The sequence below is a fragment of the Dama dama genome, chromosome 9, assembly GCF_033118175.1.
Source record: "Dama dama isolate Ldn47 chromosome 9, ASM3311817v1, whole genome shotgun sequence".
Taxonomy (NCBI): Eukaryota; Metazoa; Chordata; class Mammalia; order Artiodactyla; family Cervidae; genus Dama; species Dama dama.
Genome location: NC_083689.1, coordinates 15,831,569 through 15,850,043, shown reverse-complemented (window position 1 = coordinate 15,850,043; position 18,475 = coordinate 15,831,569). Strand labels below are relative to the sequence as shown.

General features: G+C 45.9%; 1 protein-coding gene across 1 annotated transcript in view; it reads right to left on the bottom strand.

The window, feature by feature from the left end:
• The window catches only part of CACNA1A (calcium voltage-gated channel subunit alpha1 A), a 249,988-nt gene that overhangs the window by 115,953 nt on the left and 115,560 nt on the right, over positions 1 to 18,475 (bottom strand). Inside the window, exons 5-6 of the mRNA XM_061150133.1 lie at positions 16,714 to 16,866; positions 12,201 to 12,394 (exon numbers count right to left, since the gene is read on the bottom strand). Of these exons, the coding sequence (XP_061006116.1) occupies positions 12,201 to 12,394; positions 16,714 to 16,866 (347 nt within the window). The remainder of the gene's footprint in view (positions 1 to 12,200; positions 12,395 to 16,713; positions 16,867 to 18,475) is intronic.

The following is an 18,475-nucleotide window of genomic DNA, read 5'->3' as shown; positions in this document are numbered from 1 at the left end:
ATAAATGGAATATTGTGCAATGAAAGACCGCCAATTCATCACATGAAACCTTACAGACCTGGCATCCAGCAAAAGCCAGACAGAAAAGAGCATATATTGGGTTGGCCAAAAAGCTCATTTGGGTTTTTCCACCTGATGCTACAGAAAACCCAATAGGACTTTTTGGCCAGCCCAATATGTAAGAGTCTATTCATGTAAAATACAAAAACAGGCAAACAAGCTGATGATATCTGAGGTCTAGATGGAGTATCCTTTGGAGAGAGTAGTGACTGAGGAGAGGGCAAGAGGAGAAGCTCTTGAGGCTGAGAAGGCTCTGATTCCTGATTCTGGGTGCTGGTTATACCCACGTGTCCAGTTTGTGAAAATTTATCAAGCTCCTTGCTTATAATTTGTGAGGTGTTCTACATATTGATTTCATTTGAACTTCCCCAAAGTTTTTTTTTTCAAAGAAAGTCAATTTTACCTTAAAAAAAGCAAGGAGATTTTGACACATGCTACAATGTGGATGAATCCTGAGGACATCATACTAAGTGAAATAAGCCAGACATGAAAGGATAAAAACTATGATTGCACTCATATGAAGTTCCCATGTTTGTCAAATTCAGAGACAGAAAGTAGAACGGTGGGCAGGGTCTGGGGGAGGGGGACAGAGGGTTAGTGTTTAACGAGGACAGAATTTCAGTTCTGCAAGGTGAGAAAGTTCTGGAGATGGATGGTGGTAACAATTTATATCAACGTGAATGCACTTAATGCCAATGAAGTGCACACCTAAATGGATTAGATGGTAAATTTTAGGTTATACTTATTTTATCACAATAATTAAGAAAGAAAACAAACCAAAGAGGCCAACTTTTATCATCATGGACACAGACAGGTTCTGGGGACAATGAAAGTGCCAGTCCCAGCTCACACTTGTGTTCTAACAGAGTTCTAATGCTTTGCTTCTGGAAGGTTCTGGAAGAAAGAAAAGGGTCAGCAGAAAGGGCTGGACAGAAGGCAGAACTGGCTTTGTGTTCCCCCCTCCAGTGATGCTGTGGCTGAGGCATTTTGTTCCCATTTCTTAGGGCTAAATATAGCCCAGGGAGAGAAAGCCTGCACTGGCCAACAGATGAAGAGTCTGGGCTGTCTCAGGAGGCAGGTTTGGGATGGAGACAGAGTGGTGGGGGGGTGGGTGGAGGAGGGCAGGACTGAATGTAGGAGAAATGGTGGAGGTCCCTTGGTACCAAGGCAGCCCCTCCATCCCAGGATCTGCCTACACCCCAGATCTCTGATACACTTAGAAGCACCTGTCCCCGTGATGCCGCCTGGCATAAAAGACACTCAGGATGCCAGGTCCTCAGCCTACTGGAGCCCATTTAATCCTCTCACAAAATGTGGTATGTAATCCTTCCCATCTTCCTGGATGAGGAAACTGAGGCAAATGGAGGTCAAGTCTCATGTCCGAGGTCCCTGTCATGGGCTGCATTGTATCCTGTCAAAAGATATGTTGGAATCCTAACCCCCAGGACCTGTCAATGGGACCCTACTTGGAAACAGGGTCTCTACAGCTGCCATCAAGTTAAGATGAAGTCATGGTCGTGGGCCCTAGTCCAACGGGACTGGTGTCCTCTTAAGAAGAGGAAAACAGGGACTTCCTTGATGGTCCAGTGGTTAAGAATGCATCTGCCAATGCAGGGGACACAGGTTTGATCCCTGGTCTGGGAAGATTCCCCATGCCACAAGGGAACTAAACCTGTGCACCGTGACTACTGAAGCCCGTGCACCTGGAATCCATGCTTCACAAGAGAGGCCACTGCCATGAGAAGCCTGCACTTTGCAGCTACAGAAAGCCCGTGCATGGCAATGAAGGCCCGGTGCCGACAAAAATAAAGAAACAAAATAAAAATAATATTCAGAAAAGAAGAGGAAAACACCAGGTGAAGATAGGGACACACAGCCATGTAATAACGGAGGCAGAGACTGGAGGGATGCAGCCGTGAGTCAAAGAAGGCTAAGGGTTGATAGTCACCACCAGAAGTTCGAAAGAGGCAAAAAAGAATTCTACCCAGAGTCTCAGAGGTAGCGTAGCTTTGCTGGCACTGGAGAGGCAGGTGGGACAACCTCTCTCACTCTAGTAGAGCTTGCTTGAGCTGACAAAACACCCCTCGATTCCCATAGTCTCCACACCCAGTGGGTGGGGAAACTGAGGCTGTGGAAGATGCTATGATTTGCCTGGCTCACACACAGTGTGGATGGCATGGCTGTGACTAGACCCATCATTCTGGCTTGCATCCGACTGATTTTTTTTCTATCTCACTCATTTACTGCACTTACATAGTATTTTCTGTTTATAAAAATTGGCCCAAGAGAGTCTTAAAGAAGAGGGAAAATACTGATTCATCTCAGCACTGTTGGTACCTATCGTGGCGCCTGGCGCTTAGCAAGCACTCGATAAATACTCATCAAACAAATTAATGGCTGAGTCCCAGTAAAATCCTTAAGTGCCTTCTGGTTTATGGCTTATTTTCCTCTAATGTTTCGAGCATGGTTCATTCAGGAAAAGTATAGAAGATGCAAAAATAACCCCCCCAAAAACAACCAAACAAACTCTCAGTCCAAAAAAACACACAACTCCCCAGCATAAAGAATAAGAATAGGGTGGTTTAGACAATAAGTGTATGGGTACCAAGGGGAAAAGAGGGGTGTGATGGATTGGGAGACGGGGGTTGACATATATACATTGTGCGGTATTGCTATGCTCAGCCATATCCGACTCTTTGCAACCTCATGGACTGTAGTCTGCCAGGCTCCTCTGTCCATGGGATTTTCTAGGCAAGAATACTAGAGTGGGGTGCCATTTCCTACTCCAGGGGATCTTCCTGACTCAGGGGTTGCAACCACGTCCCTTGTGTCTCCTGCACTGGCAGGAGGGTTCTTTACCCTCTGAGCCAGCTGGGAAGCCCATGTGCACACTACTGCGTACAAAATGGATAACTAATGAGAATCTGCTATGCAGCACAGGGAACTGTACTCAGTGCTCTGTGGTGACCTAAAGGGGAAGGAAATCCAAAATAGAGGGAGTGTATGTATACGGATAGCTGATCCCCTCTGCTCTATAGCAGAAACTAACACAACATTGTAAAGCAACTGTATGCCAAGAAAGAATAGAGAAGCCATACTTCGCATGAAAAGATACTGGTGGCTCAGACAGTGAAGACTATGACTGCAATGCAGGAGACCCGGGTTTGATTCCTGGGTTGAGAAGATCCACTGGAGAAGGAAACGGTTACCCACATCAGTATTCCTGGCCTGGAGAATTCCACAGACAGAGGAGCCTGGCGGGCTGCAGTCCATGGGATCATAATGAGTCGGTCACTAATTATGAGAGAAATGGAAATCAACCCTAAATGTCCATCAACCGAGAAATGGACCAAGAAGATGTGGGACAAAAAAAAGGAGTGGATTTGACCGTGTCAGAGCCAGAGCCCCAAGATGCCATGAGGGAGGTCGTATTTCTGTCCCAGTTCATGAAAAGGTGTTGGCCACTCAGTTGTGTCTGACTGACTCTTTGTGACTCCACAGACGGTAGTCTACCAGGCTCCTCTGTCCATGGGATTCTTCAGGCAAGAATATTGGAATGGGTAGCCATTCCCTTCTCCAGGGGATCTTCCCGACCCAAGGATCAAACCCAGGTCTCCTGCATTGCAGGCGGATTCTTTACTGTCTTGATCCACCAGAGAAACCCCAGTTTATGCCTTTTATTAAATCATGCAATGCCTACTAATTATTTTCTGAGCCCTCCTTTCCTCCATTTACCCTCAAAACTGTCCTTGTTTGGGTGGCAAATTGTGTGGTCTTTCTGCCTCTGAGGTCTCCCATCACCTTCCCTGGCCTCTTCAGCTCCCTTGCTCATCCTCACTCCTTCACTTCCGGCCACATGGGCCACCTCGCTGCTCTTCACAAATGCCAGAGCCACTCCTGCCTCAGAGCCTTTGCACTGGCGTCCTGTCCGTCTGGGTCTCTCTTTCCTGACATACCTGCATAGACCCTCCTCACTTCATTCAGGTCGTGTTAGAAGAACTTCAACCTCTCACCTTGAGGGTCCACAACACTTCTACTGCTTTATTTTTCTCCTGAGCTTTCATCACCCTCTTACATAGGAGTCGGCAAACCACTGCCCATGGGCTAGTCACCTGTTTTTGTAAATTAAAGGTTTTTTGGCACACAGTCATGCCCATTCATTATGTATCTTCTCTGTGGCTGCTTCTGTGCTATGAAAGCAGATTGAACAGTTGTGACAGAGACTACATGACCCACAAAGCCTAAAATATTTAAGATTCTGCCACATATATATAAACATTTCTTAATTATCTTGTTGACAGCTTGCTTCCCCCACCGAAATGTCAACTCCCCCTCAAAAAGGGATTTTTATCTCTTCCTCTTGCTGCACAGAAAGTTGCCTGTATGCAGTATACATCCAATGAATGTTTGTTGTGTGAATGTGTAATCTAAAGTGCCCCCACGCCCCCGACCCAGATCTGATGCTTTGACATTGGCCAAGATGAACATCTATGAATTAACAAGGGCTGAGGTCAAGGCTTAGTGTCTACCATTCGTGACTGGCATTTTAATTGTCGACTAAGCATGGTTTTGTCGCTTTCCTAATTGACAGAGAGAGAAACAGTGAGAGCAACAAAAAGAAGCACAGACAGGTGGGATGGAGAGAGAGAAGTAGGTGAACAAAGGAAAGGGGGAGAGAGAAAGATATCGAAAGAGACAGAGACCAAGGATTAAGACAGACAAAGACAGAGAGGGAAAAAGAAAGAGAAAGGGAGTTTTTAGAGAGAGGGAAGGAGTGTAATGGCTTCCCAGATGGCTCCGTGGTAAAGAATATGCCTGCAATGCGGGAGATGAGGGTTTGATCCCTGGGTCAGGAAGACCCCCTGGAGAAGGAAATGGCAACCCACTCTAATATTTTTGCCTGGGGAATCCCATGTACAGAGGAGCCTGGCGGGCTACAGTCCATGGAGTTCAAAAGAGTCAGATGTGACTTACTCACTAAACAACAACAACAGGGGAGTGTAATAGTTAATGCCCAGTGCTGGGTTTGAATTCTGATTACACCACTCTGACTAGGGGATCTTGACAGGTCACTGCATCACTGTGGGCCTCAGTTTCCTCATCTGGAAGATGGACCTAAAAACATCTCCCCACATGAGTTTTTAAAAATATTTATTTATTTGTTTGGCTACACTTGGTCTTAGATACAGCAGGTGGGATCTAGTTCCCTGACCAGGGATCAAACCCAGACATCCTGCATTGGCAGCGTGGAGTCTTAGCTACTGGACCACCAGGATGTCCCATGAGGCTGTTTTATGGATCAGCTGATGATAAAAGGAAGATGCAGGGATGGATGCAGTAGGCTCTCAGCAAATGGCAAAATGTTAACTTAAGATGTACTGGTTCTACCAGGACCCCCGTCTTTTTAGCTCCCTGCCCTGGTAGCAACCAAGAGAGGGCAGGTTCCATCACCCACATGGCACCCCCAGGCTACTTTGGCCCAGATGATGAGGAGTATGTTGGGGATATCCTCTGCGTAGGGTGGGGTGATTTCTTTTCTTTTTTTTTGGGTCATGCAGGTGCATATGGTGAGGGGGTCCCTGTGAAATGAGACTGCCTGTCGCTCAAGCAACACACAATGCTCTAGCAAATGGCCCCAGTGCAGCCCTCCTGGGCTTCCCCCATCCCACTCCCTTGAGCTCAGAGAGCCAGTCCTCCATCCTGTTTGCTGTAGGAGGCGGCAAGTGGCAGATTCCAAGGCAGCCCGTGCTGAGTCAGAGCTGGATTCCAAACTTAACTCCATGTGTGTGGCTCTGGGTCTCAGTTTCCTCATCTGTAAAATGGGGATATTTAAGGCTCTACCATTAAGGAGTCACAGGCGGTGCACAGAGAAACACCTAGAATAGTGTGACATAGATGAAATGGCTGATAATCCATTATCACTCCAGAATGTTGCTCAGATCCAGGTTGGGCCCCAGGAAGGTCCAGCAATGAGGCTTGTCCAGTGGGCACAGGAGCCACGTGGGTCCTTCAGAGGCTCTGGGACAAGGGATCTGGCTATGTTGACTGAGGTTCATTCTCTAGCAGTTAAAAATGACTTGGACCACACTTTTGGCACAGAATTTCAACATATACCCGCCTTTGCAGTCTTTGGGCTTGGATAAGCACCTACCCTACCACAAAATCCTAATGGAGATAGGTCCACCATGCCGAGAGATGCCTCAGTGGCCCATCTCCAAGGACCCCTGGTCCTCTAGAGCAGGGCTTCTCAACATCAACACTCCTGACATTTTGGACTTGGTAACTTGTGGTGGGGGCTAAGCCAGACACAGACGGCAAGAACTTGCATTACTTGCTAAACCATCACTCCCTGGAGGGTTTTTCCAGCCACAGTAACCACAGAAGTCCCTGGGAGATTCTCTCAGTCTCAACTGGGGTGGGAATCCTTTGGGGTCTGAGAATAGAAACTAGGGAGTCTGAATTTGCATCAAAAAAGTTAACCCTTCACTTTCCCAAGTCAAGAATCTGCCTGCAATGCAGGAGACCTGGGTTTGATTCCAGGATTGGGAAGATCCCCTGGAGAAGGGAATGGAATTCTTCTGTAAAGATTTGTCTCTTCTTCACTTATTCTGTTAATTTAATAACAAAGTAATAAGATGACTACTTATTACTGTTATGTCAATCAAGAAGTCATTTATTTATTTTGGTGTGTACTCTCTCTGGACAGGTAATGTAAATAAAAACATCCAGCATACAGTGGGCACCCAGAAAATGCTCTTTCTCTTGCCTTTCCTTCCCATCTCCTGGTCTGTAAGTAACCAAAACATCTCTTTTCCCTCCTAAACACTTAGCAAGACAAATTTAAATATATTCCCTGATTATAAAAGTAAACTGTGAAATTATTATACATATAATTGATAAGCAACAAGGATTTATGGTATAGAACAGGGAATTATATTCAATATTTTATAATAACCTAAAATGGAATATAATCTGCAAAAAATAACTGAATCACTATGCTGTACATCTGAAACTAATGCAATATTGTAAATCAACTATCTTTCAATAAAAAAGAGGATAAAAATCAATCATGTTCACACTGCTATATTTAAAATGGATAACTAACAAGGATCTACTGTATAGCACATGGAACTCTGCTCAATGTTATGTAGCAGCCTGGATAGGAGGGGAGTTTGGGGGAGAAAAGATACATGTATATGTATGGCTGAGTCCCTTTTGTCAACCTGAAACTATTACAACGCTGTTAATTGGCTATACTCCAATATAAAATTAAAAGTTTTAAAAAGTCACTTGTGCTCATTGTAGACAAATTTGTCAATATAGAGAAGTATCGAGAAAATTAAGATTCCCAAGTCCCACTAACAAGATGCCATCTTGGTACAGCGGACTTCAGTCTTTTTTTTTCTTATATTTTCAAAATTATACACTTGAGATGATAAGGTTCTATGGACTGAACTATGTCACAATTCATAAGTTGAAGCCCTCATCCCTAATGTAATGGCATTTTTTAGACGGAGTCTTTGGGAGGTGATTAGGGTTATAGGAGGTCATGAGAGTGGGACCCCTATGATGGGATTAGTGTCCTTATAAAAAGAGATCCCAGAGAGCTTGTTCTCTCTCTCCCCCCTCACCATGAGCAGGCACAGTGAGAAGGCAGCCATCTGCAAGCAGGAAGAGAGCCCTTGCCAGAACTGGACCATGCTGGCACCGTGATCTCGGACTTCCAGTTTCCAGGACTACGAGAAAGCACACTTTTGTTGTCTAAGCTGCCCTGTCTATGGTATTTTGCAATGTCAGCCTGAGCCCATCTGTCAGTGCAGGAGACCTAAGAGACATTGATTCGATCCCTGGGTCAGGAAGATCCCCTGAAGGAGGGCATGGCAACCCATTCCAGTATTTTTGCCTGGAGAACCATGGACAGAGGAGCCTGGTGGGTTACAGTCCATGGGGTCACAAAGAGTTGGACACAACTGAAGTGACTTAGCATAGCATGTACACCTTGGTTCTTTTTAAAAGAAATCAGTTCCCCTTACTTGTCATTATATATGGTGAGCATTTCCCTGAATCCTTAAATATTCTCCCAACAGATGATTTTTAATGACGACATGATACTCCATCATATGGAGGGACCATACGGTATTTAACCAGTTGCTTCCAGTTTTGTTCTATTTTTACAGATAATGCTGGGGTGCACATCCTGATATAAATCTTCGACAGTGTTTCTGATTACTTAAGGTTAGGCTTTTTCTAAAAGCACTTTAACTGGGAAATCAAGTGGGAAAGAAAAGAGATAAATTGAAAAATGGAAAAACCTGGATGGGGCCCCAACACACCATGAGGTGAGCTGCTGTTCCCTCAGCCAAGAACGGTCTTCTCCAAAACTGCTTGGCTCTCTTCTCTGTGGAAATGTCCCCTCCTCTGAGAAGCCCTTCCTGATTGCCTGACCTAAACTGGCCCCTGCACCCCATCGCTTGCCCCCTCACGCTGCTGTTGTCCTCATGGGACAACAGGTCAAGTCACCACATCCCACATTATACATTTGCTTAAGGTCTATCTTCCACATTCTGAGTAATTTATTATTTATCAGCGTTTATTGGTCATGTCTGTCTCCCCGACGAGGGTGGAGATTTTTGTCTCTCTTCTTCATTGTGCTACCCCTGATCACCTGATCATTTCCGGGCACACAGTGGACATTCAGTAAGTAATTATGGGATTTCTCTAGTGGTCTACGGTCGAGAATCCCCCAGCCAATGCAGAGGACATGGGTTCAATCCCATGGTCCAGGAATCCTGGTCCATGTCACATACCATGGGACAACTAAGCCCGTGTGCCACAAGTACTGAGCCTGCGTGCCCTAGAGCCTGTGCTCTGCAACAAGAGAAACCACCGCAATAAGAAACCCAGGCACCACAAACTAGAGAGCAGCCCCCACTCACCACAGCTAGAGAAAACACGAGTGCAGCGACAAAGACCCAGTTTGGCTGAAAATAAGTAAATTAATTAAGTTTTAAAAATAATCATTAAAAGTAAGTAATCATGGAATAAACAAATGGATTTCAATGTTGAGAAAAGAAAAGAGATGTTTGACCTCCACGCCTGTGGATTCTAAAATGCTTGAAGCAGGTGCTTCTGGACTCTCCCACGGATCTCGCCTGACAGCGGCTGGTAAGGCCATGCCCACGGGCTTGGCTCCAGCACAAGATAAAGGACAAAGAGTCCGGACACCGCCTTCCTGTGGCTGGATGGAGCTAGGGGTGTCCTAGGGCAGGCCTGGCAGATGGCAGAGCACATGGGCAGGGCTCAGATGAGTCTGGAAAAGCAACAGCTCTGTCTTTGCTAAGCAGAAACTCAAAGATGCCACCTTAGCTTCTGCCCTTACCAATGAGTGATCCTAGTGGTTGTATTTTGGGTTGAGAAGCTGTCTTTTCTTTTCTTTTTTTATAAACTTACTTTCAATTGAAGTATAACTGCTTTACAATGTTCGTTAGTTTCTGCTGTGTGACAACATGAATCAGCTATAAGTATACCTATATCCCCTCCCTCTTAAGCTTCCCTCCCATGGCGGGTGGACTGTCTTAATTTAGGAAGTCCCAGACAAGGGTTCAAGTACAAGTAGTTTATTTGGAACATTTATGAACTGAATTACGCAATTCCCCCTCACCAATGCCCCAGCCAAGATAAGTTGAAGATCTAACTTCCACGACCTCAGGATGTGACCTTATTTAGAAATAAGGTCGAACTTCCCTGGTGGTCCAGTGGTTAAGAATCCACCTTACAATGCAGGGAACACAGGCTTGATCCCTGGTCCTGAAAGATTCCATATGTCATGGGGCAACGAGCCCACAGGCCAGCCTTCATGCCCTAGAGCCTGTGCTACAGAGCTAGAGAAGCCACTGCAATGAGAAGCCCCTACACTGCAACTAGGGAAAGCCTGCTCGTGGCAGCAGAGACCCAGCGCAGCCAGCCAAAAAATCACATAAGAAAAAAAAAATTTTTTTAAGGAAAAATAGGGTCATTACAGATGTAATTAGTTAAGATGACATCGTACTGGAGTAGGGTGGGCCCTAATCCAACAGGGCAAGTGTCCTTATAAGAAGATGGCCGTGTGCAGATGGGATATTCAAGAGGAGGACAGAGAATCAATAAGCCAAAGAATGCCAAGGATGGTTGGCAGCACCAGAAGCTGGGAGAGGCAAGGAAGAATTCTCCCTGAGAGCCTTTGGAGGGTGCCTGGCCCTGCTAACACCTTCTGGCCTCCATACTGTAAGATAATGAATGTCTGTTGTTTTAAGCCACCCAGTGTGGTACTTTATTACTGCTCTTGGCTCACATCAGGCTCAAACTCCTGCTTGCGTTTCCACCAAAATATGACAGTGGGAAATAACTGCATGGCAAGTTCTAGAAGGCTACTCTGCGGCAGTTACCAGTGGGGTGAGAGCGGGGAACAAAGTGGGACCCAATGGTTCACCTCACTTCCTCAGTTGCTGCCAGACTTTTCATAATGAAAAATTCATACATTTCTACAAGGAGTGCCTGTTGGGGTGGAAAATTTGGCTTACAGAGAGCTTACCTAGGGCCATGGTTCTAAACGCGTCACATATATTCACCTCACTCAGTCCTTGGGCCCTGTGAGGTAGGACTGTGCTTTTCATTTTGCACATGTGGAAACAGAGACACAGAGAGTGTAAGCAACTTGCCCAAGGTTGCACAGCATAGAAGTGGTGGGGTCGGGAGGGGAACCCAGGCAGCCCGATGCCTAACTCTGCTCTTTCAACTGTTTCCCGTGAGCTTGAGTCTCTCAAGGTGGTTCAGCTCAAAGCTTCCAGGGTAAGAATCTCCTCAGACAGTGGTGCTTCCGACTATAGAACCCTCTGGAAATCCGTGGTCCTGCTCACCCTTCCTCATCTACCACTGAGCACATTCCCATTGTCTTCCTCTGAACCTCTTTCTGGATGTCCAACCCCATGACGCAACCTGACCCAAGAAAGCTCCTGACGATCTCGAAGCTGCTGTCTGTTCCTAGAGATGCCATGCTCAGGCCAGGTCATTAGGCAAAGTAGGCCACCATGGCTTTTCCCCACATCCTTTAGATTTGTCTAATGGACATATGGACATAATGGTAGAAATCTATGTGGTCTATAATATGAATTCCACTCCCAAGATGTGGTAACTTGTGCAGTGTGTGACATGTGTAACTGCCCAGGGATGGGGGACAGGAAACCGGGTAGAAGGGGAGGCAGGTAGGAGCATACATCTTTTCAGACCTGTCCTTAACAACTTCAAGACTGAGGACAAGAGAACCAACTGAGGCCCACATAATATGTGTGAATATTTAAAAACTACTAAATCAAACATGCTCTATGCTTCTCCTGCACAAACATACCTTCATAAGCACTGGGAAGGTCAGTCTAGAATTTAGAATCTGGATGTCTGCACTGGGTTAAGGGGTGCGGACAGGCTTCCCTGCCCCTTGACCATGGCCTGCCACCCGGGGGCAGGGGAGGGAGGGCTCCACACACACATGCCTGGACGTGCCAATCTGCATGTCCATATTCCAGCCACATTTGTGCCAACAGCTACCCCAAGCACATTCTTAGACCTCAGGGGATACAATGGGTAAGGTAGTCAGAGAGTAGACTCACGGAAGAATCCAAGTTCATGGGCCCTGGGCTTGGGCAGGGAATTCTAGGATCTCAGATGACCCAAAATATGATCTAGAAAGTGGAGGGGTGGTGGCACCAGTTCCCATCAGCATCATAGCGAGGGGCACGGCTGGAGGAGGGTCAGCAAGAGCTCCAGCACAGAAGCCCTCTGGATAGGTGTCCAAGACATGCCTCTATCTTTCCTCTACATTGGTTTTTAACTTCATGCAACCCTTTACATATTCAAAAATCTAAAATTATATTTAAAACCTTGTGCAATTAAAAATTATTCAGCATCTGTGTGCCCTCTAGATTCTCACCTCCTGAAGGTCCTTCCCTATTAAGAGTTCTGAGGACAAGACCCCCATATCGTCAAAGGACGGAGCCTTAGGCTGGCTCTCCTGGGGCCATATTGAGCTGTCTCCCTGGTGCAGGGTCCCTCCACTTCAGCCTCAGGAGTTGGTTGGGCCTGGCTCTCTACCACCCCTCATCACTTACGTTGTAGAGGAGGTCAGTCCACCCTTCCATGGTGATGCACTGGAAAACAGTCAGCACTGCAAACAGGATGTTGTCGAACTGAGTGATCCCATTGTTGGGCCCTTCCCAGTAGGGCTGACATTTGGTCCCATTGGGGCAGGTGCGGGCAGGTTCCTCTGTCCCACACGGTGCTGGAGACTCACCCTGAATGTCATCTATGAAATGGAAGAGGAGAAAAGTCAGGGGAAAGGGCCAGCAAAATCAGCTCTGAGAAACAGGAGCCAGTGAACATTCAATGCTGTTGAATCTGCAGAAAAATGGCTCTTAGGATGGATTTATCAGTCTTTTCCCAAAAAGTCCAGTGCTTGGCTTGGTTGATCTATTCATTGTTTTCTATTTCATTAATTTCTTCTCTAAGCTGTGTTCCCTTTCTTATTCTTTTCCTAAACTTTTTAGATTAATGTTACTTAAGGCTATAAATTGCCCTTTAAGTGCAGCTTTAACTGCACCTCACAAATTCTGTCATGTGCTGTTATCATTATTGTTCAAGTAAATTATTACTTATTTTAATATAAATTGTCCATTATTATTTCTTCTTTGATTTGTGGATAACCAAGAAGCAGCAAAAATTTGTCAGATATATACAAAAATAGAGTAATGTAATGAATTCCCATGTACCCATCACCAATTTCGACATTTATCAACTCAGGGCTAATTTTGTTTCATCCACATCCCCTCCCCGCACTAAAATATTTTTAAAGCAAATCTCAGACATCCTAGCATTTCATCAACAAATAAGAAGCATGTCTCTTAATTTCCAAGCACTTTTAGTGTTATCTTTTTGTTACCAATTTCTAGCCTAATTGCACTGTGGTCAAGAGGATATGTTTTGTATCATTCTGTCCTTTGAAATCTGTTGAGATGGACTTTAAGGTCCCAACAACAGTCAACTTTGGTAAATCTGCTGTGTGCATTTTGAAGTGGTTGGGGGCAATGTTCTCCAGATTTCCATTAGCACAAATTTGTCAACGGTGGAATATTATTCTTCTGTAGCCTGACTGATTTTTTTTCCTTGAGATGTACTGGGCTCAGGGGTTGGGGGCGAGGGAGGCCAGTACACACAGTACTCAACCTTCGGCACAGGGGCTAAGCTTTCTCCCCAGATTGCAAGAGGCAGATTGTGAAAATGCCACAAGGAAAGAGACACATGTCAATGGACACCCCTTTTGCTGGAAACCAGAGACAGCTTCCTGGCAAACTCAGACTGAGTGATAAAGGTTGAGTCTGAATTCAAAGGTGATGCCTTCATGAGGATGCAATCAGGGGAGTACAGAACATCCTGGGTGTGTATAGAACATCCCACTGGACCAGAGCCACAGATATGAGAGGATCCTGTTCAGTGAGTGACACTTTTGGAGGTTTTTAGAGAATGACATTGTCCGATAAGAAATCAAACAGCTGAGTGTGTAAACTCAAGTTCCCCACTAAATAAAAATATATCTCAATACACATGCTACATATAGGGTTTGCAGTCCATTCTTAACCTCCACTTAGCAAGAAACAGGAAGAAATAAGCCAACACAGAATGCGTGACTCTTACTGGCCTTTGAGACTTCTGTTAAATATAAACTCTAGACCATGCAAAATGACATTTGCCATATCAGAAGGGACACCTACAACTCAAGAAGCATTGACATCCCAATCCCTAGTTTAAGTTGTGGGAAATACTTTTCCCTTTCATGTCAGACTTGGTACAGGGGCTGATTTAATGAATACAGATTGGAAGGTAAAATCTTTTAAACATAAGACTCGTGGCAAAAGGGAAAATTCCATGGGCTCTTATCATGAATGAGAACCACGGTTTGCTGGGAAGGTTGCCTCTGTCCAAAACCTTCTCCATTTTCACCTTCTGTCCAAGTCTGGCTCAATTCCCATCCACCAACACCGTCCCCTCTCTTGGGTTGGTCCAGTCTCCTGGTCCCTTTTTTCCCCCCTCAGGGCTACGATAGCTCCCAAATGTTCACATTTGGTGAGGAGATAAAAGCGGGCGTTAACCTGCATTGCTATAGACTAGTTCCAGATGAGGAGTCTTGTTTCCGCAAACTATTTTGGAAGCTCTTGGAAAACAGGAAGCTCTCCCACCTTTCCTTTGCATTTCCCTGGGTGTTTAGCACAGTGCTGGGCACCCTTAGCCCACTGGTGTTCCTGACTGTGACCTGTCAGCCCCCTCATCGCGAAACACTCTGGGGGCTGCTTCTAGAAAAGCCACCATCCAGAGAGTCTGAGGAATTTGGTTATAAATATATTTTAAAATTAACCTGCTGCCTGGGTGTCTGTATATATCTGTCTCTTACTCACACGTTCTTATATTTTTAATTGTGAGCTTTTCAGTCATCTTCCCTAAATCAAGGCTTCCTAGCCTCCAGTTGCCCCACCCACGTCTGTCCCCTCACACCCCTGATTTAGACTCAAGCCAGTCCTCTGTCCCCTTGGCTGGAGAGAGAGATAGAGAGAGAACCAACAAAAACAAAAAACCCAGGATCCAGGAGTCCTGGTTTCTCTGCTCTCGGCTGATGTTTCCAAGGGGCCCTGCCCTGCATCTCTGCCTCCAGCATTTCCGCCCAGGTGTTGAGGCCAGGAGCAGAAATAGCTCTGCCTCAATTAACACCTTCTTCATTGGGGAAAGAAATAATTAGGACATCCCATATTGAGCAAACTTCACAAGCCCAGGAGAGAAGGAGATGGGAGGAGCAAGAAGAAAGGAAGCAATAAAAAAAAAAAAAAAAAAAAAACCTCTTGAATAAACCTTCCTCTGGGAGGTCTGGGGAGAGGGTTTGGTTACAGGGGGGTCACCGGGAAGAGAAGGTGGATGGGAAGCCACTCCAGGACAGAATTATCTTTCCAATAAGGCAGGCCTAAAACCTCCTTCCCTTCTTACACAGGCTCCCCTGTCTCCATTCACAGTTTCCTTGACCCACGACTAACGCTGTCATTCAGCCAATCCACAGTGAGGAGGCCCATGGTCCAAGTATTGAAATACAGGCTTCCCTCTTATTTGATTTCATTTGGTTCTTTGGCTTCAGAGAGCAAGTAGCCAGGTTTGCATAGCAGGGGACTTAATCAAAGATGAATGTGGAAGCTATTAGGTCCCTGAGTATATGGATAGCTAGGGACACCCAGGCTGTTTCACTGCTGTTTCAGAGACTAAATCTGTGACTTCTGGTCTTCCTGGTTTTTTTTCCTGAGTCATCCTCCCCCATCCTTTCTTGTTGTTGTTGTTGTTTAGTCTCTAGGTCGTGTCCGACTCTTTTGTGATCCCATGAATTGTAGCCTGCCAGCCTCTTCTGTCCATGGGATTTCCCAGGCAAGAACACTGGAGTGGGTTGCCATTTCCTTCTCCAGGGGATCTTACAGGACCAGGGGTTAAACCCATGTCTCCTGTATTGGCAGATGGCTTCTTTACCACTGAACCACCAAGGAAGCAGCTAAGCTAAGGGGTTGACCGTGGCACAGTGTGGGGATAGAAGGAGCCAAGATCCTATTTGCGCTTCTTACTGATTGGTTGGTACCAGGACTCCCAGTGGGATGTCTTTAAGGCATCTTCTTGGGGAGACTAGGAGTCACCCTTGACTCTCCCTTCCTTCAGGGTAAGGAGATTTCAGCCTCCTCTGGTGGCTCAGTGGTAAAGAATCCGCCTGCCAATGCAGGAGATGCAGGTTGGATTCCTGGGTCAGGAAGACCCTCTGGAAAAGGAAATGGCAATCTACTCCAGTATTCTTGCCTGGGAAATCCCATGGACTGAGGGGCCTGGCAGGCTACAGTCCACGTTATCGCCAAGAGTTGGACACGACTTAGTAACTAAACAACAACAAGGAGGTTCAGAACTCAGTACATGCTAGGGTCTGGGGTCGCTGCAGGGTAGCTAGGCAGAGGCTGTAGGTACTGAATTTACATTCTGCTGTCTTTTGCCCCTACATGTTCCCACTGAAAATATCTTTGATGCCTGCTCCTGCCCAGCGTTTGGGGCAGCCAGCTGTGCCAGGGCATTAATGCCCAGCCTGGGCTCAATCCCCGCCAATGTCGGACAGAATTTGGTGGATAAATACCCAGCCCTCGCCCCTAGTGTGGGATGGGTCTAAGTCGTGTGACTTACCCTGTTTCCCCCAGGTGCCCAATGGAGCTGAGGTCTGGTAACCTTGCCCAAGATGGTAACCTACTTGATAACATCCCTAGATGTTACTAGATCCTCCGTGTCTCACTTTCTCACTCACCTGAAGGTGTTTCCTGGGATCACTTCCCCGATAAACCACTTACCCTGGGACAGCTTCTCAGGTACCCCAGTGCAACATCCAGCAACAACCAAGATCTTTGGGGCTGTTTCAGCCCCTGCCTTGGCTTCGGGAAGATGTTCTCCCAGCTTCCAGGAGAAAGAAGCAAAGCCCTGCAGATCTTGTCCAGGAGTTTGTCCCCAATGGAGAAAAGAAAGGGGAGGAAGGCTGGAAAGCAAAAAACCTATGATGCTGCTTGGACCTACCTGTGCCCTCTTCAAAGCAGGTGGTATGAAATTTTCCCATATAAAATTCTAACCCTATGATTGCAAAAATAAGGATTGCAAAAAATAGGAGGAGGCCGATCTGCAGCAGGGGGATCATTGCCTTCATGATCGACTTCAGGACGACTTGTAAACCTGGGGAGACACAGAGAGAGAGAGGCCCCAGAGGCCTGTGAGAAGGTCCCCTGAAACGCCACCCCCAGGATGCCTCCTGAGGAGACTCAGAGCACATGGGGTGCGGGGGACAGGGTAAGGGTGAGGGGAGACAGATGGAAGACATGCAGGCTGCTCATTTTAATAAAAGGAACAATCCTTCCTTATATTTTAAGCACTTTTTTTTGGGGGGGGTTTTCTTTTGGCCACACCGTTTGGTTTGCAGGATCTTAGCTCCCTGGCCAGGGACTGAACCTGGGAACATGGCAGTGAAATCACTGAGTTCTAACCACTGGAAATTCCCCATTTTTTGATTTTAAAAATATTTTTTAAAGTACTGGGCATAGGCTGTCCTGTTTGATGACTTTTGGGGCAGGTAAGAGGTGGAAGTTCACAGCTTTCTGAGCCCTATTCTTGGGTGTTGCACAATTTTCATTCTGATCCGGGTGCCTTTTTCTAACCTTTTTCCACCAAAAGGGGGTGTCTTTTTCCTAATTCATACAATGCCATATGCATTAGTTGCAGCTCGGCCTGGGAAAGCAGTCAACGTCCTAGTCCCAACCCTGAGAAACTAGATATTTCACTGGCTTTTAGCAACAATCCCATGAGGCAGGCACACGTGTAAAATTATCCCCATTTTACAGAGGTGGGAAGCAAAGCTCAGAGGATGCCATGCTTAAAATGAGGATTCAGCCTCAAGGTGTGAGAAATAACAGGGCCAGGATTCGAACTCAGGTTGGAACTGAGGTCAAATCCCATGTCGGTAACCAACCTTTAGGAAAGTCTATGTTAAAATGCTCCCAAGTGGCTCAACAGTAAAGAATCTGCCTACCAACGCAGGAGACACAGGCTTGATCCCTGGTCACAAAAGAGTTGGACATAACTTAGTGACTAAACAACAACAGATAATGTGGTTAAAAGGAGGATTTCTTGTTTTATGTCCTTGGATACTCTTCAGTGTCTCCCAGTTTATAGTCTATGAGAGCTTGAATATAATTCGTATCCTACTGTTGGGTGAAAACTATATAAATCTTAATTATGTTGAACTGGTTTATAGTACTTTTCGGGTCTACTGCATCCTTCTACTTTTCTATATATTCATTCTATTAATCTTTGAGAGTTTAATATTGAAACTCCAACTAAAAATCTTAATTTATCAGGCTTTTCATCTGTAAATGGGGAGGAGACTTCGCACCTCCCTCTCAGGATTAAATGAGAGGGTTCATACCTAGCAAAGCCCTTGGCATATCATAGATGGTCATAAACAGAGATTCTTGTTAGTTTCAGCTTTGGGATGGAACCTGATTTAACATGATGTAAGCACCTCTGGTCTCTTGAAGAGAAGACTCTTGAGAGTCCCTTGCACAGCAAGAAAATCAAACCAGTCAATCTTAAAGGAAATCAACCCTGAATATTCATTGAAATGACTGATGCTGAAGCTCCAATACTTTGGCCACCTGATGCAGAGAGCCAACACATTGGTAAAGACCCTGATGCTGGGAAAGACTGAAGGCAAAAGAAGAAGGGGGCGACAGAGGATGAGATGGTTGGATGGTATCACCGACTCAATGGCCATGAGTTTGAGCAAACT